Below are 17774 nucleotides of genomic sequence, written 5' to 3'. Positions count from 1 at the left end.
TTTATAAGTCACTTAAAAAATACTCAATTCAAACACACCCCCTAAACCTTCAGCTTGTATTAAGAGGTGTCAACACTTGTATATATACTCATTAAATCAAATTTTGACACATATATACAATGTAATTTTTCGACGAAGGGGTGTCACTTGACACCCCTTGCCCAAGGGTAGCTCCGCCCCTGGGTTTGGTAAAACTTTTAGGAGGCCAAAAACGTTTTTTTTTTATAATAAAGAAACGAGGTGTTTAACCAAGCTCTTGGGAGAAAGTAAGTATTTTCAAGAAGTAGCCGGCACTATTTTTCAGAAGCTTAAAATAACAGTTTTTTCCCCAAAAGCAATAATTGTTGGGTAATGTCAATACCCTGCATATGGTAAGACCCACGAGGGGCTGGTTGGTCCGGATCGGATTCATGATCGATCATGATGCTTGCTTGGTGGACTTAGTTAAGAAATAAAATTTTGTATTTACTATCATTTATAGTTTTTTGCATGATGGTAAGCGTTTGATCCTAATTTGTGGTATCAGAGCCAATGTCGTGAGTTCGATTTCCCAAGAGCAACATTCTGCATGATGTAGGTGTTGGAAGAAGAATTGTTAGGTAATGCCAACATTCTGCCTATGACAAAGCCCACAAAGGGCTGGGTGACCCGAATCGGAGTCATGATCGACATGCCAAATCTACAAATCTATTATTTTTTTAAAAATGAACACCCCCACCCCCACAAACCCCTCCAATAAAAAAGGGGTAAAACAAATGCCTTATTTTATGCGGTTGTGATTCTCGTATTTAATCTTCTTGAGTTACTCCCTCGTCCAACAATAGTTATCCACTATACTAAAAATAGTTGTCCGACAATACTTGTCCAATTTAGAAGATCAAAAGATAATTTACCTTTTGTGTCTATTTTACCCTTATTATTAAATACTCCCTCTGTCCCTAATTACTTGTCCACTTTTTCTTTTATAGTTGTCCCTAATTACTTGTCCATTTTGACAAATCAAGAAATGACAAAAGCAATTTTCCTATTATACCCTCAATTAATTACTTTGAAAAAAGTAGAATTTTTTGAAAATATTAATTTTTTAATTCATCCACTTCATAATTAATAGGGGTAAAATGGTAAACTCACTATGTCAATAATTGTTTTCTTAATAGGTGTGTTAATTCAAAAGTAGACAAGTAATTAGGGACAGAGGGAGTATATTTATCATCTAACACATTTTTTAAAACATTAAATTTAATAAAGTCAAAGAATAATATAATAATATGGGAAGTGCTAAATGGCAAAAAATTTGGCCAGAAAATTAAAAAAACTATAATATTTTTTTTATTTTAAAATAAATTGATATTTTTTCTATTTTTTAGTTAAAAGGGTAAAAATGTTTAAAAAGGTAAAATAACATAGATAAAATATCATTCTAGCCAAAAAAAAATTTCCTAATAATATTACCCCTATTATTTATTGTTTCTTAAGGGATGTGTCAAGTCAATAGTGGACAACTATTATTGGACAGAGAGAGTATATAATATGCGAATTTAAACTAATTAAATTAGTGAATATCGAAAATCACATATTATACTAAAAAAACAATAATATATTTTATATTTTCAATTTATTTTTAAAACTCTAATCTTATGATTAAGGGCTAGCTCACTCGACATGAATTCTATCTTCTCCAATGTATTATCCCCTTTCCCTTTTAATCCATCTTCCCACCCCCACCCACTGCAATACAAATAATCTTTAACTGTATTTAATTAACGATAATAGCTTAATTGTCATTAAATATGTATTTTTAGTGGTAATTAATAATTTTTGTAAATGTCCCTAAAATCTATAGCGACATTGGATCTAATGGCAACTAACTAATGCCGGTAAAATTTTTAGCACTCTTTATTAATGTGCATGTTTATTGCCACTAAAAATTATTTTTGTTGTAGTAACCCCACTCCAAAAATATATTTTTTCAAAAAAGAAAAGAAACTCTAACCTTGTTATAATGTTGTATACAATTTATGAAAAATTTATAATAGATTACCATGTTTGTATATTGGCAAGCGAAATATACAAATGTACGGAATTTTGAAAAATTCTTAAATGTATAAATACATAATTTCTATATATTTACCTTGTTTGTATATTCACAAGCGAAATATACAAACTGCAACCTCCATTTATATATATATTTACCCTGTTTGTATATTTGCAAGCGAAATATACAAACGGGCAAGCGAAATATACAAACGAGCAAGCGAAATATACGTAGTCTTCATTTGTATATACTTACTCTGTTTGTATATTTGCAAGTGAAATATACATATTGTAGCCTCCATAACAAACATAACTATATCTATGAATCATAATTATCAAAACTATAGCTATAAAATTTTATTATGTCTATTATCTTTGTTATTTCTGAAATTTTGTAAAAAAAAAAAAAAAAAAAACTCTAACCTTGTTATATAATATTGCACCTATAAAGGGGCCCAATTTTGAAGTATAGATTTGATGTGTCTTATAAATCATTTTAAAGTGACATGTTTTGAGTGCTACTTGCAACACATGTTGGTTACAATAATTTCTAATTTTATTTTATTTTATACGGCTACACATATAGTTATTTATTTATTGTAGAATAATGGGCAGCCATTTGTCTCATTCATTATTAATTATATAAGCCATACACGTATGTTAGTTGAACAATTCAAGAAAAAAAGAAGATAGGCAAAAGTCCAGCACGAAAAAACGTGACAATATATTTCATATGAATATAATGGAAACACAAATAAACTTTTATGGGAAACAAAAGTTGGACCATAATAAGTGGCACAACGTTATCGAGTTTGTCACTTCAATCCTCCATTTTCACATTAGGAAGTTTTCGAATTAGCTTAACAGAAATCTCAATTTTGAGTTTTGAATATAAAAAGAGTTACGCTAAAAAAATATTTCCTTCTTAAATAAGCTTTATGTGAAGTACATTCAGATTGACCAGACCCTTACATGTACACCTACTGAATTTCGAGTCAGAAAACACAGAACAGAGGAAATACACATAAATCTCCTTAAAGATGTGTTTGTATTTTTAAATGGTGTTGAATGCTTCTGATCAATAGACTGAGTTGGAGTACATGCACAAAAGCTTGTAAGGGTCCTGCTGGTCTCTGTGCTTAGTCTTAAAAATATGGCACATTAATCAAGAAAATAATAATAATAAAATCTTCTTAAATTATTTATTCCACTCTATTTTTTAACTAATAAGATGAACATTATTACTTCTTTTTTTTCCAGTTGAGATGCACAACAGTAATTTAAACAGCCATCTTCTTCTATTTACTTAAATGCTTTTTTAAATTTTTAAAAAAAAATTAGAGCAGCCATTCAAGAAGAACTTGTGCTATATTTCAGTATTGTCATCATTTACAAATCCACTATTGGTGGCTTCTCCTTATATATATAATTATTACTCACTCTGTCCACTTTTAATTATCAATTGCGTTTTTCGAAAGTCAATTTGATTAATTTTTAAAGTTAAATTAGATTACACTAATTCGATATTTTAAACAAAAAATTTAAATATTTAAAAACTATACGAAAAGCCCTATAAATTGCAATTTTTTGCATATCAATATTATGAAAAATACCACATCGTAATTTTTTTATCAAAATTCTTATCATTTAACTCTAAAAAAAGAAATCATGACAATTAAAAGTAGACGGAGATAATATAATCATTCTTTTTTTGTCCTTGGGGGACAAATATATTAAATCGGGAACTTTTGATATGTTAAACAAGTATAAATAATATTGAGATAAAAAATTAATATCACTATTATTAATCTTGGTATAGCTTAAACGTCAAAGTTAGGATTACTTTATATCTGTCAGATTGTGAATAATAATATTAGAATTAATTATTCCTAAATAATATAATGAAAGTAACAAACATACTCTGAAGTTCCTAAAACCTTGTTTTTTTCCCAATTAAATAAGGTACATGGAGGATATTTTTGCAAAGCATACTTTTTTAAAAAAAAATTTATGCAAAGTATATTATTTTTATATAACAAATCAAATAATTAAGAAAAATAATATTAAAATAACTAATTCTAACCTTACTTAAGAAAAATAATATTAAAATAATTAATTCTAGCATAACTTGCCTTAAAACTAAACGACCCTTAAGATCGTGCATATTGAATTACTTATTTTTAAAAATTATTTTCTATTTGGTTGGTGAGTGAAAGTTGTTTTTTCAAAAAATACTTCTGATGTTTGATTGATGGATAATAATTTTTATCCTAGAAAATGTGCGGCCCAAACATTATGGTGAAGCCTTTGAGTTTTGACTAACTTTTTTTTAAAATCAAGGACTAAATAATCATTTTTATATCATTAGATTCCCCAACAGAGTGGGAAGATTAATTCAAAGATAATGAGATTGTTTTAAACTCTTTTTTATTTAATAAATAAATATATAAATAAATTGGTGTTTTAGCCTCGATTATGACGTAGAAAATCAAATTCTCACCAACAAGAATCCTACTAAGATATTTCTTTCAAAACTTATTACTTCATCTATTTCAAAGTAAGTGATATTTTAGTTTTTCATTTCATTTTAAAATAAATGATATTTTAGTATTTTAAGAAAAAAACTGATCTTATTCTTCCAAAATTATTCTTATTTATATAATCCATTAATTAGATTTTCTTTGATTAGGAGTAAGTAAAAATACCTTATTTTCTAGAAATACATAGATTCTTAAGAATATGTCCAAATTAAAACTAACATTTATTTTAGAACATGATAATCCACAAAAAAAAAAAAAAGAGAAAAGAACAAGTAGTCCAATTTTGAATTGGATCCACCACACCATCAGGCTCCAAAGAATGTGGTATAGTGAATGAGGTTGTTTTTTTTTAAATAAAAAGTTTTAAGTTCGAGCTCTGAAAATGAATGATGTCCTACGTGGCATAAATTTAAAATAGTCGAATTTTAATACAAGTATCAATTACTAACGAATAATAAGTAGGAAAAAATAAAAAAATTGAATCCACCACCGTTATGTTAACAACCATAAATCATGCAGTTGGATAAATTGCACACATTAATATGCACCGACGAAGTAAAGTCAAAACAAACCATACTATATTAATTGCTTGAAGTTTTCGATTGTATACCACCTTTTTTTAATCATGAAAATGACTTCTCGAAAAGTTTTAATTAATTGATTGAAATTTTAGAATTGGCCAAATGTACACACAATAATTAATATATTCATTTGCATTATCATACCATAATTATATTTTAATATCTAATGTCTCTTCTTTTATCAGGAAATTAAATATCTTCCCAAAATAACTTAATTAATTGATTGTCAAATTGGATAAATGTAAACATTAATATGTAGCAATAAAGCAAAGTTACACAAAAACAACATATTTTCACTACATGATAGGTATCCTATCATAATTTGATTGTCTAGCGCTTTTTTATTTATTTATAACGAAAATGACTTTTCAAAAAAACTTAATTAATTAATTAATTGAAGTTTTCAAATTGATCACATTAATGTCTAGACTATAGCTACAAAAGTCAAATTAAACAAAAGCAACATATTCACTAAACGACTAAAACATCACACCATAATTCGAATGTCTATCCTCTCATTTTCTATTACACTCTGATTGAATGATGGGTACCTATTATTTCATAATATATCGTATTGTATTGTGTTATGTTATATTATATTGTATTATATTATTTTAATTAATAATATAATATTTAGATTGATTGTATTGTTCTCCTTCTTACGGAATGTCATACATTTACAATTTGAATAATAAATCTATAAAAAAAGTAGGATCTATAATAGAACTATTATAAAATGGTAGGATAAAATGTGATGATTAAATTATAAGTAAAGACAAAACGAGAAAAAAATTAAGAGAACAATGCGGTCACACTAAATCGATCGTTATAAAACTTTTTATCGTTACGTAACAATGTCATTTAAACGAAACGATATAATAAATAATAAATATAAATACAATCAACAGAAATATTATATTTAAACTAACAATAAAAAAATACAATAAAGTAACAACTATCCAAATAATATGTAACACGAAAAGACTTAATTAATTAATTAATTAACTGATTGAAATGTTCGAATTGGATAATTAATGTACATTGTACACGCGTCAATTTAGCTATAAACAAAGTCAAACAAAACAACATATTCAGTACATCATCACATCATAATAACGCCTTTTCTTTAATTTGGAAAATGACTTTCCAAAAAAAAATAATTAAAATTTTCTAATTGTTATCTAGTTATACTAGACCAAGACATTGAGCCAAGACAAACTTATCTTCTTTTTTTTTAGTCGAGTCGAGTTGAATAAGCTGATCAAACCTATCTATTCATTTATTGTGATTTTAAGTCAAGTCAAACACAATTACTAGAGTAGAATAAAAGAAATTAAAAAAAACATGTCATAATATAGCCAAATCTGAATCGATCAACGAATCAACTCTTTATTACTTATGTTTTCCTTTTTGGGTCCATATTGGGGCAATGCCACTAGGTTATTTTCATATACTAAAATATAAAACTCGTTTATTAAAAAGATATGATATGAGCATATGAAAGAAAGTGGATTTTGAATTTGTCTCTATGGTAGCGGTTGAGCAAAATTTAATAAATATGTTATTAGAATTAAAAAAATGTTACACTTTTTTTTTCCTTCAAGACTTGTACTCATTACATGGTATATTTCCAAAAAGAAAGAATACAAAATTCTACTTATTATCTCATGACCAAAAATAGAAAAATAAAAGAAAAAAAGACATCATTATTAGGTACCAAAGGGCCGGTGCTGAGAAACAAGCTACTATTTCCGTCTAAAATTATCAGTCGTATTTCTTTCTTACACATATTTAAAGAAAATATTAATTTAAAATTGCGTATTTCTTCTTTAAATATTACTCTATTTATGTGTTATAACTCCATAATTGAGGTGCTTATAGTTTAATTTCAAGACCAATTATTATTAAAGGTAAAATGAAAAAGAATAACTAACTTTATCTTGAAGTTTTAAAATGACAAACAAGTACTTTCTCCAATCCAAAATAAATAAATCTCAAGCACTTTTTTTATGGTTCAAAATGAATGAATTTTTCAAAGTTCAAAAATGTAGAGATTTTTCCAAATGAATGAATAAAATAAAGCTGCATAGATTTTTCAAAATAAATGAATTTTTCAAAGTTTGATGATTGAAAGTTTCAACTATCTTTATTTTTAACAAAAGTTTATGAAATAGCAAAGGGGTAATATTGTCAAATAACCCTTTGATAAAAGTTCATTTATTTGAGACAATTATTTTTAAAAAATACAATCAATAATTTAAGACGGAGGAAATAAATTTGCGTGATTATTCATTTATTCTTTTCTAATTTCGGATTCTATAAATTGAAAAGCTTCACAGCGTTTTTTAAAAAAGCAACAAACTTTCTTCTTTACTAAAGTTCTTTCATACATAAAGCAAGCAAAATAGCAAAGAAAATAAGAAATTAAATCATGCCTTGCTTTAATCTTTCAACAAACGTTAATCTTGATGGAGTTGACACTTCTGATTTCTTCTCTGAAGCTACCAAAGCTGTTGCTTCTATCATCGGAAAACCCGAAAACGTACGTATTTTCTCTTATTCATTGTACTATTGTGGTTGATTATCTAGGAGGATTCAAAATTTAAACTTGATAAGTTCAATTATTGCGATTTATAGCTAAAGTAGCTAGCACATAATCATATCTTTGAAATACAGATTGATATATATATATATATATATATATATATGTTTCGTATAAATATATTTAATTTTTATTTTTTTATTACTTTTAAGTTATATGAAGTTGGTTTGGAGGGTGGTTATCCGCACGGATGACTCGGGATCGATCCCCCCTCAATGCCTTCTAAGTCGAGCCTTTCGCAAGGGCTTGCCTAGTACGGTTTACATCCGCACAAAGTGTTCACCAGAAGGGCAGAGGTTGTAGTAACGGCGGATTTATCGGGTTCCAAAAATTAATAAATTGTATAAAGACAAATTGTGAGTAGTTTGATGAAAATGGTTCACACTTTTCTTATCCAAAAAACTTATCTAAGTTGGTTTGGTGGGGAGTGTGGAGTTTGTGAGGTCAATGCAACTATATTGGAACCAAACTTGACCTATGTATTGACCACAATGAAAATGCTCACACGGATTTTTATATATAATGATGTGTGTTAATTACTGTATATATTACTGCTAATTAAACCACAAAAATAACATTTTGGCCCTCTTGTATTATGTAAAATCAAGTGTGTGATAGGGGGTAGGTATCATGATTAAGCAAATCTCACAAAAATATGAGAGAGAATTACTATGGGGCGTGTTCGATACGAAGGAAAATGTTTTCTTGAGGTGTGTTTGAGGATGGGAGGAGATGGAGGCTATGGAGGTGTGGGTGAAGATGAGGTGTGTTCGGGGGTAAGAGGACATAATCAATGTTGAATGTCATCGATATAGCTTATTTTCCTCACTTTCACTAAGGAAAACAGTTTTGGAAAATATTTTTTGACAAAATGAGGTAATATATGGTTTAGACTTAAACTTAATTTACTATTATATTCGTTTAGTCAACGTATTTCCGAGACAAGTAAGTAAAGGGGGGGGGGGGGATTTGTGAAACAAATTCTGGAAATTATGTGAATAATCAATGAGCAAGATTCAAACTTTAGTTGTTATCAAGATGAGAGAGAAACTAGGGTGTACGTGTTCCCCATAAGCTCATAACGCGGTAATCCTAGTAATAGTAATCATTTCCTAGTGTATTACATGCAAAGTGATAAGTTAGGTATCTCTAATTCCTTGGTTCGGCAACTAGATAATTTCACCCCGCACCTTGGTCCGGCTACATGTGTATAATTTACTAACCCTTACATTTACCTCATATATACATCACATCAATGTATGACTTAGTTTTCACCCTTGCACCAATTGACATTAGACTATTAGATAGTATCACACTAAATCTATGTTGATAATTCTTTTCTTATTAACTACCTCCTTGGTCCGGCAAGTAGCAACAAGACGAGTTCTAATGCATGCACTCGTTAAAAAGACTTCTAAACGAAAGAATTATCAATGCATGCAATAACACTATTCAAGAATTACTTAATTACTATTCATACTTTATTAATCGCTCATGGTTCCCACAACCCTAGTTGTGGATTTAGTTACCCATAGTAGTAAGAACACAATTCATATTTTTAGATGAAGAAATCATGAACTTACGTAATAAGTAGAAGAAACCCAGAATCTCAACTTGAATTTCAAAGTAAAAATCTTCAAAACCAACTTAGGAAATCAAGAATTGTTAAAGTTGCAAGTTAATCTCCGAAGCCAAAAATAAAAAGTTGAAAACATTGGTGGAAGAAAAAAAAAAGGGTGAAAATGCTTGATGTGTAAAGAATGAAGAAAAGTGTGAAAACTCTATTTTGTCCCTGGTCCCTTGTGGATATTGTGCACCTCAACCAAGCTTTAAAAACTTAAGTTGAGGGTGGCTAATTCAGAAATATGCTTAAAATATTGGCTTTGATCCGACCAAGGATATTGTGTACCTCACTTGAGTTGAGGGTGACTAGTGCAAAACCTCTAGAAAAATAAAATAAAAAAATGATTGAAGCATTCTTGAGTTGTTGAGCATAACTTGTGAAATAATTGTTGAAGAGATGACTGAAAATAAAGAGAAGAAAATCTTGGGTGATGAAGTCTAAAATTGCAAAGTGCTTAAGGAAGCGATACTAATATTCCACCTTCTGATAGTGATAACTTATCTCAATTCTGATTACTGATCCTGGTATAACTTATCCAGAATTATTAACAAAACAAGGAAAAAGATGATATTATATATTCCGCGTTTTAACATTTATGTACGTGCTTTGACAGTTCGTGATGGTTGTACTGAAAGGATCAGTAGACATATCATTTGGAGGTAACAAAGAGCCAGCTGCATTTGCTGAGATTGTATCCATGGGTGGCATTAATTCAGATGTTAAGAGAAAACTCATAGCAACACTGGGCGGCATATGCCAGAACAGATTCTCCATTCCCAGAACTCGATTCTTTCTCAAGGTCTACGATACCACAATGGCTACCAAATTCTCCAAACTCTAACTACGCGTTTGGCCATAGGATTTGAGACCCTGCCTAATTTCAACTCAACGTTTCGTTGAGCATAATATTGTAAAAGAAACTAAAGTTTCCATTAGCAGTGGCGGATGTATGTTATGGATTATGGGTGCTTAAGCACCCATTGGTTTTTGCAATATACACTAATATTTGTTTGTAATATCTAATAATTTATTCAAATGTATTAACTAAGTACCCACTTTATATAGCAATTTTCAAATTAAAAATAATTGAGCACCCATGAAATAAAATTTCTAGATCCGCTACTGTCCATTAGAGTGAAATCATATGCAAAATATGTCTAAACTGTACTGTCATGTTCAAAAAGTACTGTTTTTATGCTTCAAAAATTGCAAAAATCTCAAACAGTATAACTTATCGATCAAACGATGAGTAAGAATATGCAGTTCTGTATTTTGAAAGGCAGAGCTCAGTCATTAGTTAAGACTATAGCTGAGCAGATGCACCTTCTTCCAATTCCCTTCAAGTTCAGTGTTTTCCAGCCTACACCGGGCTTGTAACATTCAATCTGCAATCATGATCGGAGAGTTAGCTAGAATGGAGCAACATTTACGCGTACATCTATTGGAAACAGCCAAGCATGATGAAGAAAACAACTAAAAAGATGTTATACGTACCACGTCTACAATTTCCTCATTAGATTTAACTCCTCCAATCACATAAATAGAGTCCTGTAGAACAGCAGCAGCTGAATAACCTCTCGCGAGTTCCATTGGCTCACCAACCATCCATGTTGCAAGACGGGGGTCATATATTTCAGTGCTACGTACCATTGTAGACCCATCATACCCACCAAGTGCATATCTGCATAGCAGTTGTGAAGCTAAAAGTAAATAACAATATTGAGATACACAACAATGCATATATAGCACACGGTCCTTGCCCCCTTCGACTACTTTTGCAATCAAAAAGCACGAAAAATTGATAACATACAACTTCCCATCCAACACAGTCAATGTATGATATCCTCTTCTCGTACTCATACTTCTTATTGTTGCCCACAAACTCTCTTGGATCAAATCTTTCAGCAGTCCTGTAGTAAACTGTTATCAGAAAAGAGATAAGAGACAGAGTTCCTATGGCTAAAAAACGCATAGTCAGCATAACAAGTACAACAGATTGGAACTTACGCAAGGTAATTGCTTCCATCATATCCACCAACAGCGTATAACGCACCATTGAGTTCTGCTGCAGCAAGACAAGATCGCTGCAAATACGTATACATAGAAGACAAAGTCATGTTTATGTAAGACAGCAGTAACAGTAAAAACCTTCTCATTGCGAATTACTCAAGTTTTCAAATTGTAGTATGTTGTTACTGAAACAAATAATTACTGATACATGCAAATACAAGGAGGTTGAAGCAAACCTTTTGAGACATGGGCCTTGTATTAAACCAACATCCGAATTGAGGATCATACATCTCAACTTCTGAAAAACAGACGATCACGTTTGCTCCACCAATTGCAAAGATTCTGTCTTTCCAAGTAGCACCAGCTAAAGTGCCCTTTTTCGTTTTCAAAGGGGGATGTAGAGTCCACATGTTAGTTGCTGGTTTATATGATACAACTGCACAAAAGCAACATAACATCAGCATGAGAAATTTAAGAAAGTAGAAAAAGTGGCACAAAGGAGCAATGAGTGTTAGGGGGTGTATATACCTGTGTCGTACCACAAGCTTTCGGCTCCAATAGCTCCACCATCGCCGCCACCAAACACAAACAGCTGTCCACAGAGTTCTGCAACTCCGGCATATGATTGGACTGAATGCATTGGCTTCAAAGACTTCACCACATCATTTGATGGTGAATATGACCCCAAGGCAGTTAGCCATGATACTCCATCATATCCTCTGATTAGGAAGATTGACTCAGCAGGATAGCCAACCAAGTCAGATGAGGTTTCACCATTCTGTACCTCTCTTAGTATCTGATCTGTCTGATGAAAAGTTTCTTCCCCACTCTTTACATCATGTCTAGTAGCATTCGTCACTGCAATAGTGCTCTGCTCTACAATATGCCTATTTATAGAGGCTCCTGATCTGCTGCTTTCTCCAGCGTATCGCACCTTGTCATTCTCTTCCCTATTTGTTAAAACTACACCTTGCATTACACTTCTCCAATTTGGTGCATTCTGCGGTATGCTTCTGATTGGAGCCAATACAGGAGATGAGAACCTGGAGATCAGATTAGCCGCTTGAACACGATCCAAACAAAACTATTAGCCCCTTTACCTGTAAGGAATTTAGACTTTAAGTTGAATTTTGCACTACTGTCGTATATTTCTATATTGTATTTTTTGTGGGATTCCATCTTTATCTAGTTGAGTTTTATATTTGACCAATGACTGCTATATATTGAATTTTATGCCCCTACTTAAATTATTGCTTGTCCTCAAACAACTAAAACTACACTATCACCAGTTCTAACAACAAAGCAACAATGACTATGGTTGGTTCTACTTGTGAGCTTACTAACATGTGACTTTAATATTTCAATCACCCCTCCTTCAAATAAAACTTGAGTGTTTCAATTATCAAATGATCAATTTATGAATGTCGAATATCAGATGATGACTAAACTACAAATGTGACCAAGTACTACAATTAAAGAACCCTATATGTGACATTTTCATGCAATTCATATGTCCTCACAACAAGAAATATACCTACTCTCAACCTTGAAGCAAATAATGTAGGGGGTAATAACAAGATTACTTACACTCCCGAAGAATATTGAGTATTGCAAGTGTCATGTCATAGGCTTGTTCGTATTTTAATTCAATATTTTTCAAGGAATGATTGAAATTTCAAAAGACTTTGTGATCATGTAATGTAGAATTGATGACAAATAAGATATTCATTTGGGTACAAGTGACTTGCCTTCTACGCACTACATATATGATTTCATTTTCATCCTTTCCTTGTTTACATTTTCCTTTATCTTTTCTTGGTGTCACACTCTTCCATTCTTTATATATACATCTTTTGTTCATCCTTCCCTTTCTACTTTCTTTTTGTTTGGTTATCCAAGTATCACTTTTTTTTTTCAAAATTAAAATAGAGTATATTCTTTTTTACACCACACAAAACACCTTTTTTTTTTTCTTTTATCTCCACTACATACTCCTTTCTCCCTTTCCATTATATGCTCCATCCTCAACTTAGACATTTAGCCTCATATCTTCAATTGAGTGTGTTAGGTAGGGTTTGGTTCTAAAAAGAAAATTTCTTCAAAAGGGAATATGTCTTGTAATGTGATGGCAAAAAAATGGGTTTAAGAGGCCCAATTGGGGAAATTGAGATCGCTTAACTAACAAGTAGACTTAATAAATTTCAGAAGAGGTTCTCTCTCTATTCAAGGCCTAAGATCATATCCTCAACTTCAAAATTCCTATAAGTACGGTGACAAATTAACAAAGCAAGTTGTAGATGAAACTAACAACACAACAGAGCAATTTAATCCTTGACAACTATTTTTTCAGCTCTTAATTGAGTACACTGCAATCATTTCATCAAGATTCACACATTAGTAATGAGAAAGTCAATAAAGGAGATATAATTTCACAACAAAGATCATTTAAATGTATTGACAATTCTTTCAAAATCACACCATTTTTAGTGGTATTAACAAATCACAAAAGAAAATTTATGCACACAAAAATCTACACGAAAGCACCAACCAAATCAAAGTACATATCATTAGGCAAAACCGAAGGAAATCTGAAAAAACAAAAAGTTATACTAACAACTATACCAACAACCTAAGGAAATCTGTTGTAGGACCTCTGTTTTCACCACTTCCATTGAGTGAGGAGTAACACCACTTATACCAACTATGGATGTCTCCTTTTGAGATACCTTCATGACTGCATCAATACTTATGTCCTCCAAATCTTGGAAGGATTCAAAATTACTCTGGTGCATCCCTATGGCTGCCTTCTCATGTGCCGCAACTATATCACCTTCATTTGTCTCAGCATTAGAAATGTCACCATTTGGAGACTTTTCTAAGCCATCATGTTGACCACCTTCCATATGCTTCACAATGGTGGGAACCAAAGGCTCTACTAGAGAAGGATCCACATGATCAGGATTTGATACGAAGAAATCAAAATTTGTGCATTTCATTTGGTCTAGCTCTTTCTTCAGTGTACTGACATCAACCTTGATAGTTGTGAGATAACCAATTACACTAGCCTCCAACCTGTATTAGACAACCCAATTAACTCCTTTGAAAAGGCCTGGTGAATATTGCTCACTGCTACTTTAATCATATTTAAAATCTGCAGCCCGAACTTGGCCATATATATTTGCATCTATGATATATGGTGGTTGACCCAATCTAATGAGGCCTTCCTGTGTGAGAGTAGGACCAAGTCTGGATGATGTTGTGACAGTTGCAAGTCTAGCACTGGGAGACTGGGTATGGGTAAATGTACTTGCTACAGAGGAGAGTGTGGAGCTTTTGGGCTTCTGCAAAGTGGTAATTATGGCCTCAAACCATCAATGCATCAACCTCTATATCTTCTAGAGATTTTTTAGGAGACATACCTGATACAACATACAAATCAACCTCACAGTAACAACATAAACACACATATATGTAGAGAAAAATAATAATCAAACAATGAACATCAGAGATTGTTGAAGCTTTGGTAAAATTAATCAAAAAGTAACCCTTTCATATAATTTATATATATTGGGTTCGTCATAAATTGGCAGAAAAGATTGAAACGATAGTATTAAATTTACCATTTATATCTCATACTATTTCAAGAACTCCATTGCCAACTATATTAAGCAAATATAGAATCAATCACCTTAAAATTTAAAAAAAAAAACACATGTTGGTCTACTTAAGGTAACATTCAAAATCAGATTACATAAAAGATCGAATTTTTTTAATTCATTAACGGCATAAGATAAGAAAATTATAAAAGAAGTCGACATAACAAGGTCCAAGAACTTACTTAATGTGCATAAATAACACACACAAAAATGAAGAATTTACTCTTGACAACTATCGAACACAACAAGAACCAAACCCCATATTTTAACAAAGATATACCCTCAAGTGTAAATTTTCACCAATAGAAAAAGACATGTAGCATTAATGTTATATTCCTTTAATAACCTTGGGTCACAATACAACCCTAATACTCTCAAATCAATTACATAAAATCTTAATTAATTAACTTAAAACTCATTGCTAAAGCTTAATAAAATCAATTAAAAATATTTAAGCAAAATTTCATAGCAACAAACTAATTAATCCTAGTGACTTGGGTATAAAAAAAAAGATTACTACAGTTTGCACTCAGTACCTAATTCAAACTCACCAAGAAAATAACTAACATATAAAAGTCATCCTTCGAGCACGATCTCTTTGACGAAAGACAAAAAAAGTAAACTTTGGTGAACAAGAGCTCAATTCTAATATTGTGTTGCCTAGGAAAGAGTTTTTTGGAACGTAACTCAACTAAGAAATAGTTTGTGGTGTTTGGGTGATCACCAATGACCTTGTCGGAAAAAATCATCGAAGCTTGAGGTTGAAACCAATGATGATCGATAGATATCAATGAAATTTGAGGTCTATAAAATCTGCGATTTGATGGGGTCATTAAAAATTTTGGAGCTCATTTTAGAACAAGGTTTTTTAGCCCAGCCTAAATAAGCTCGTTGGCTCGTGGGGCTTGAGTAATGTGGGTTACGTTGGCTGTGGGATAAATAAAAAATAAAAATAAATAGAATATTAAGAATAAGTAAATAACAAAATGAAAGTCAAATTCAAAGTCTACTTAAACAATCATACATAAATATTACAAGTTAATATTTCAATTTAGCTAGTTATTTTATTATTCATTAATTGTTTAGTTTGCTTATTAATATTTCTATTTGGTTCGAGTAGTATCATGTCAAATGTTATTTAGTTTCATGGATGACCGTTGACCAACCATCCATGCATTTACATAGCCTCTAAGGCCAAATACCTATTAGAATCTTCCCGGTTCTTATCTCCCTTGCTTTTGTCATTTCAACCGGAGATCACGACATTCAATTTACCTCATTGTGATACCAGTTAGAATCGAGAGATACCAATTGGACTCAACCCATTCAAGTAAGAACTAGATCACACGAAAAGAGTGAAAGAAGTGGACCGATTTCCTGTAATATTTCATTGCTTTGCAAAGATATATGTGGACGTCAACACACCAATTTGCATGACCCTATTCAACTTTTGCTCTTGTATTTGGGAGATCAGTAATCTGGGCTCTAACACCTAGATAGGAGAATCCTTACCACCCAATTTAAAACAGATACTGCGAAAGAAAATTAAAACATGTTGTAACTCTATAAAATAATGACTGAAAACATATCAACCTCAACTTTCAATATAAAACCTTTGAAGATAAAATGAAAGTTTTGTTAAAATACCATGAAAATCTTTCCTAGGAACTAGTCTAAATAGGTACAAGAGCTTCTAAGAATATGAAATAATATAAAATAAAAATGGACACAACTTCCACTGTGCGCAATGAGGAATAAAATTGTCGAAGATCATCATCTTCTTCACCTAAGAAACATCACTAACCCTGCAACCAGAATATGCCAAGTGGCATATCAAAAGTAGTATTCGTATAAACAACACGTACTAATACGTATCATCGGCCAGTCCGAATTTACCACATAATATCATGTAAATATTCAGAAGAAAACATGCAATATGAAAATCACCAAACCAACCTCTAGTCACACACTCTTACTATTCCGATTGAATGATCATAACCCATAAACCTTATTTCCAGTCTTCTTACCTCATTATGCTGTCAATTTTATCATTAAACATTCAACATTTTTATCACTTTAAGGCATTCCCAAGACTACCCTTTATGTCACCTTAAGGCTAGCCTACCTTGTATGCAAACACCACATGTACCTCACTCTAAGGTTTCATTTCACCACCCCGGCCCTTAGCCACCTTGACTCTAGCCCTTTTTATAATAAATGTTCTAAATCACTTTAACAGACATATAAATAAACTATGCACAAGACCCCATTCATCAATCGGACCTAAACAATCACATGAGACATATCTAAACCAGCATCATAACCCATACCTAATTTCAACTCACCTTTCAAGTAACGTGAACCACTCAGAAATCCTTAAGACATCTACTACAATGCTTAACATGCAAACTCGATCTATATTAGAATCATAGCTGCATTAAATACAATAAACAGTCCATTAATGGACCACCATGATTAATGCATAACAATGAAATAACTTGTTTCACTCATGAAACCAACACATAGAATACCACTAAACATGTACCAGGCATGGTACCCGAGCCAACCATATAGTAACATGTATCAGGTGTAGTATTTGAGTCAACTGATAATAAAATTTATACCAAGTGTGGTATCCGAGATAACTATAGATATTATGTAGCATGCATGATACTCGAGTCAATCAATAATATCTACGAGGTATGGTACCCAAGTCAACCAAGAGAT

At 31.4% G+C, this 17774-nt stretch overlaps 2 protein-coding genes across 2 annotated transcripts; one reads left to right on the top strand and one right to left on the bottom strand.

Annotated features, from left to right (window-relative positions):
• Positions 1-7520: 7520 nt before the first annotated feature.
• Positions 7521-10587, top strand: LOC125808597 (uncharacterized). Its single transcript, XM_049488274.1, has 3 exons — positions 7521-7697; positions 9995-10319; positions 10517-10587. The coding sequence occupies exons 1-2, from the start codon at positions 7587-7589 to the stop codon at positions 10220-10222; spliced, it is 339 nt and encodes a 112-aa protein (XP_049344231.1). The 5' UTR covers positions 7521-7586; the 3' UTR covers positions 10223-10319; positions 10517-10587.
• Positions 10588-10667: 80 nt separating this feature from the next.
• Positions 10668-17627, bottom strand: LOC125808607 (uncharacterized). The gene is made up of 9 exons (XM_049488285.1): positions 17593-17627; positions 17393-17479; positions 14014-14463; positions 11920-12434; positions 11628-11827; positions 11389-11465; positions 11142-11291; positions 10876-11062; positions 10668-10766 (listed from the first exon to the last, which is right to left on the bottom strand). Exons 1-9 carry the CDS (start codon positions 17625-17627, stop codon positions 10668-10670), a joined length of 1800 nt encoding a protein of 599 aa, XP_049344242.1.
• Positions 17628-17774: the final 147 nt, after the last annotated feature.

The sequence above is a fragment of the Solanum verrucosum genome, unplaced genomic scaffold, assembly GCF_900185275.1.
Source record: "Solanum verrucosum unplaced genomic scaffold, falcon-dt-bn FXZP01000654.1, whole genome shotgun sequence".
Taxonomy (NCBI): Eukaryota; Viridiplantae; Streptophyta; class Magnoliopsida; order Solanales; family Solanaceae; genus Solanum; species Solanum verrucosum.
The sequence above is the reverse complement of the archived record's forward strand: the minus strand, read 5'-3'. Positions and strand labels throughout refer to the sequence as shown.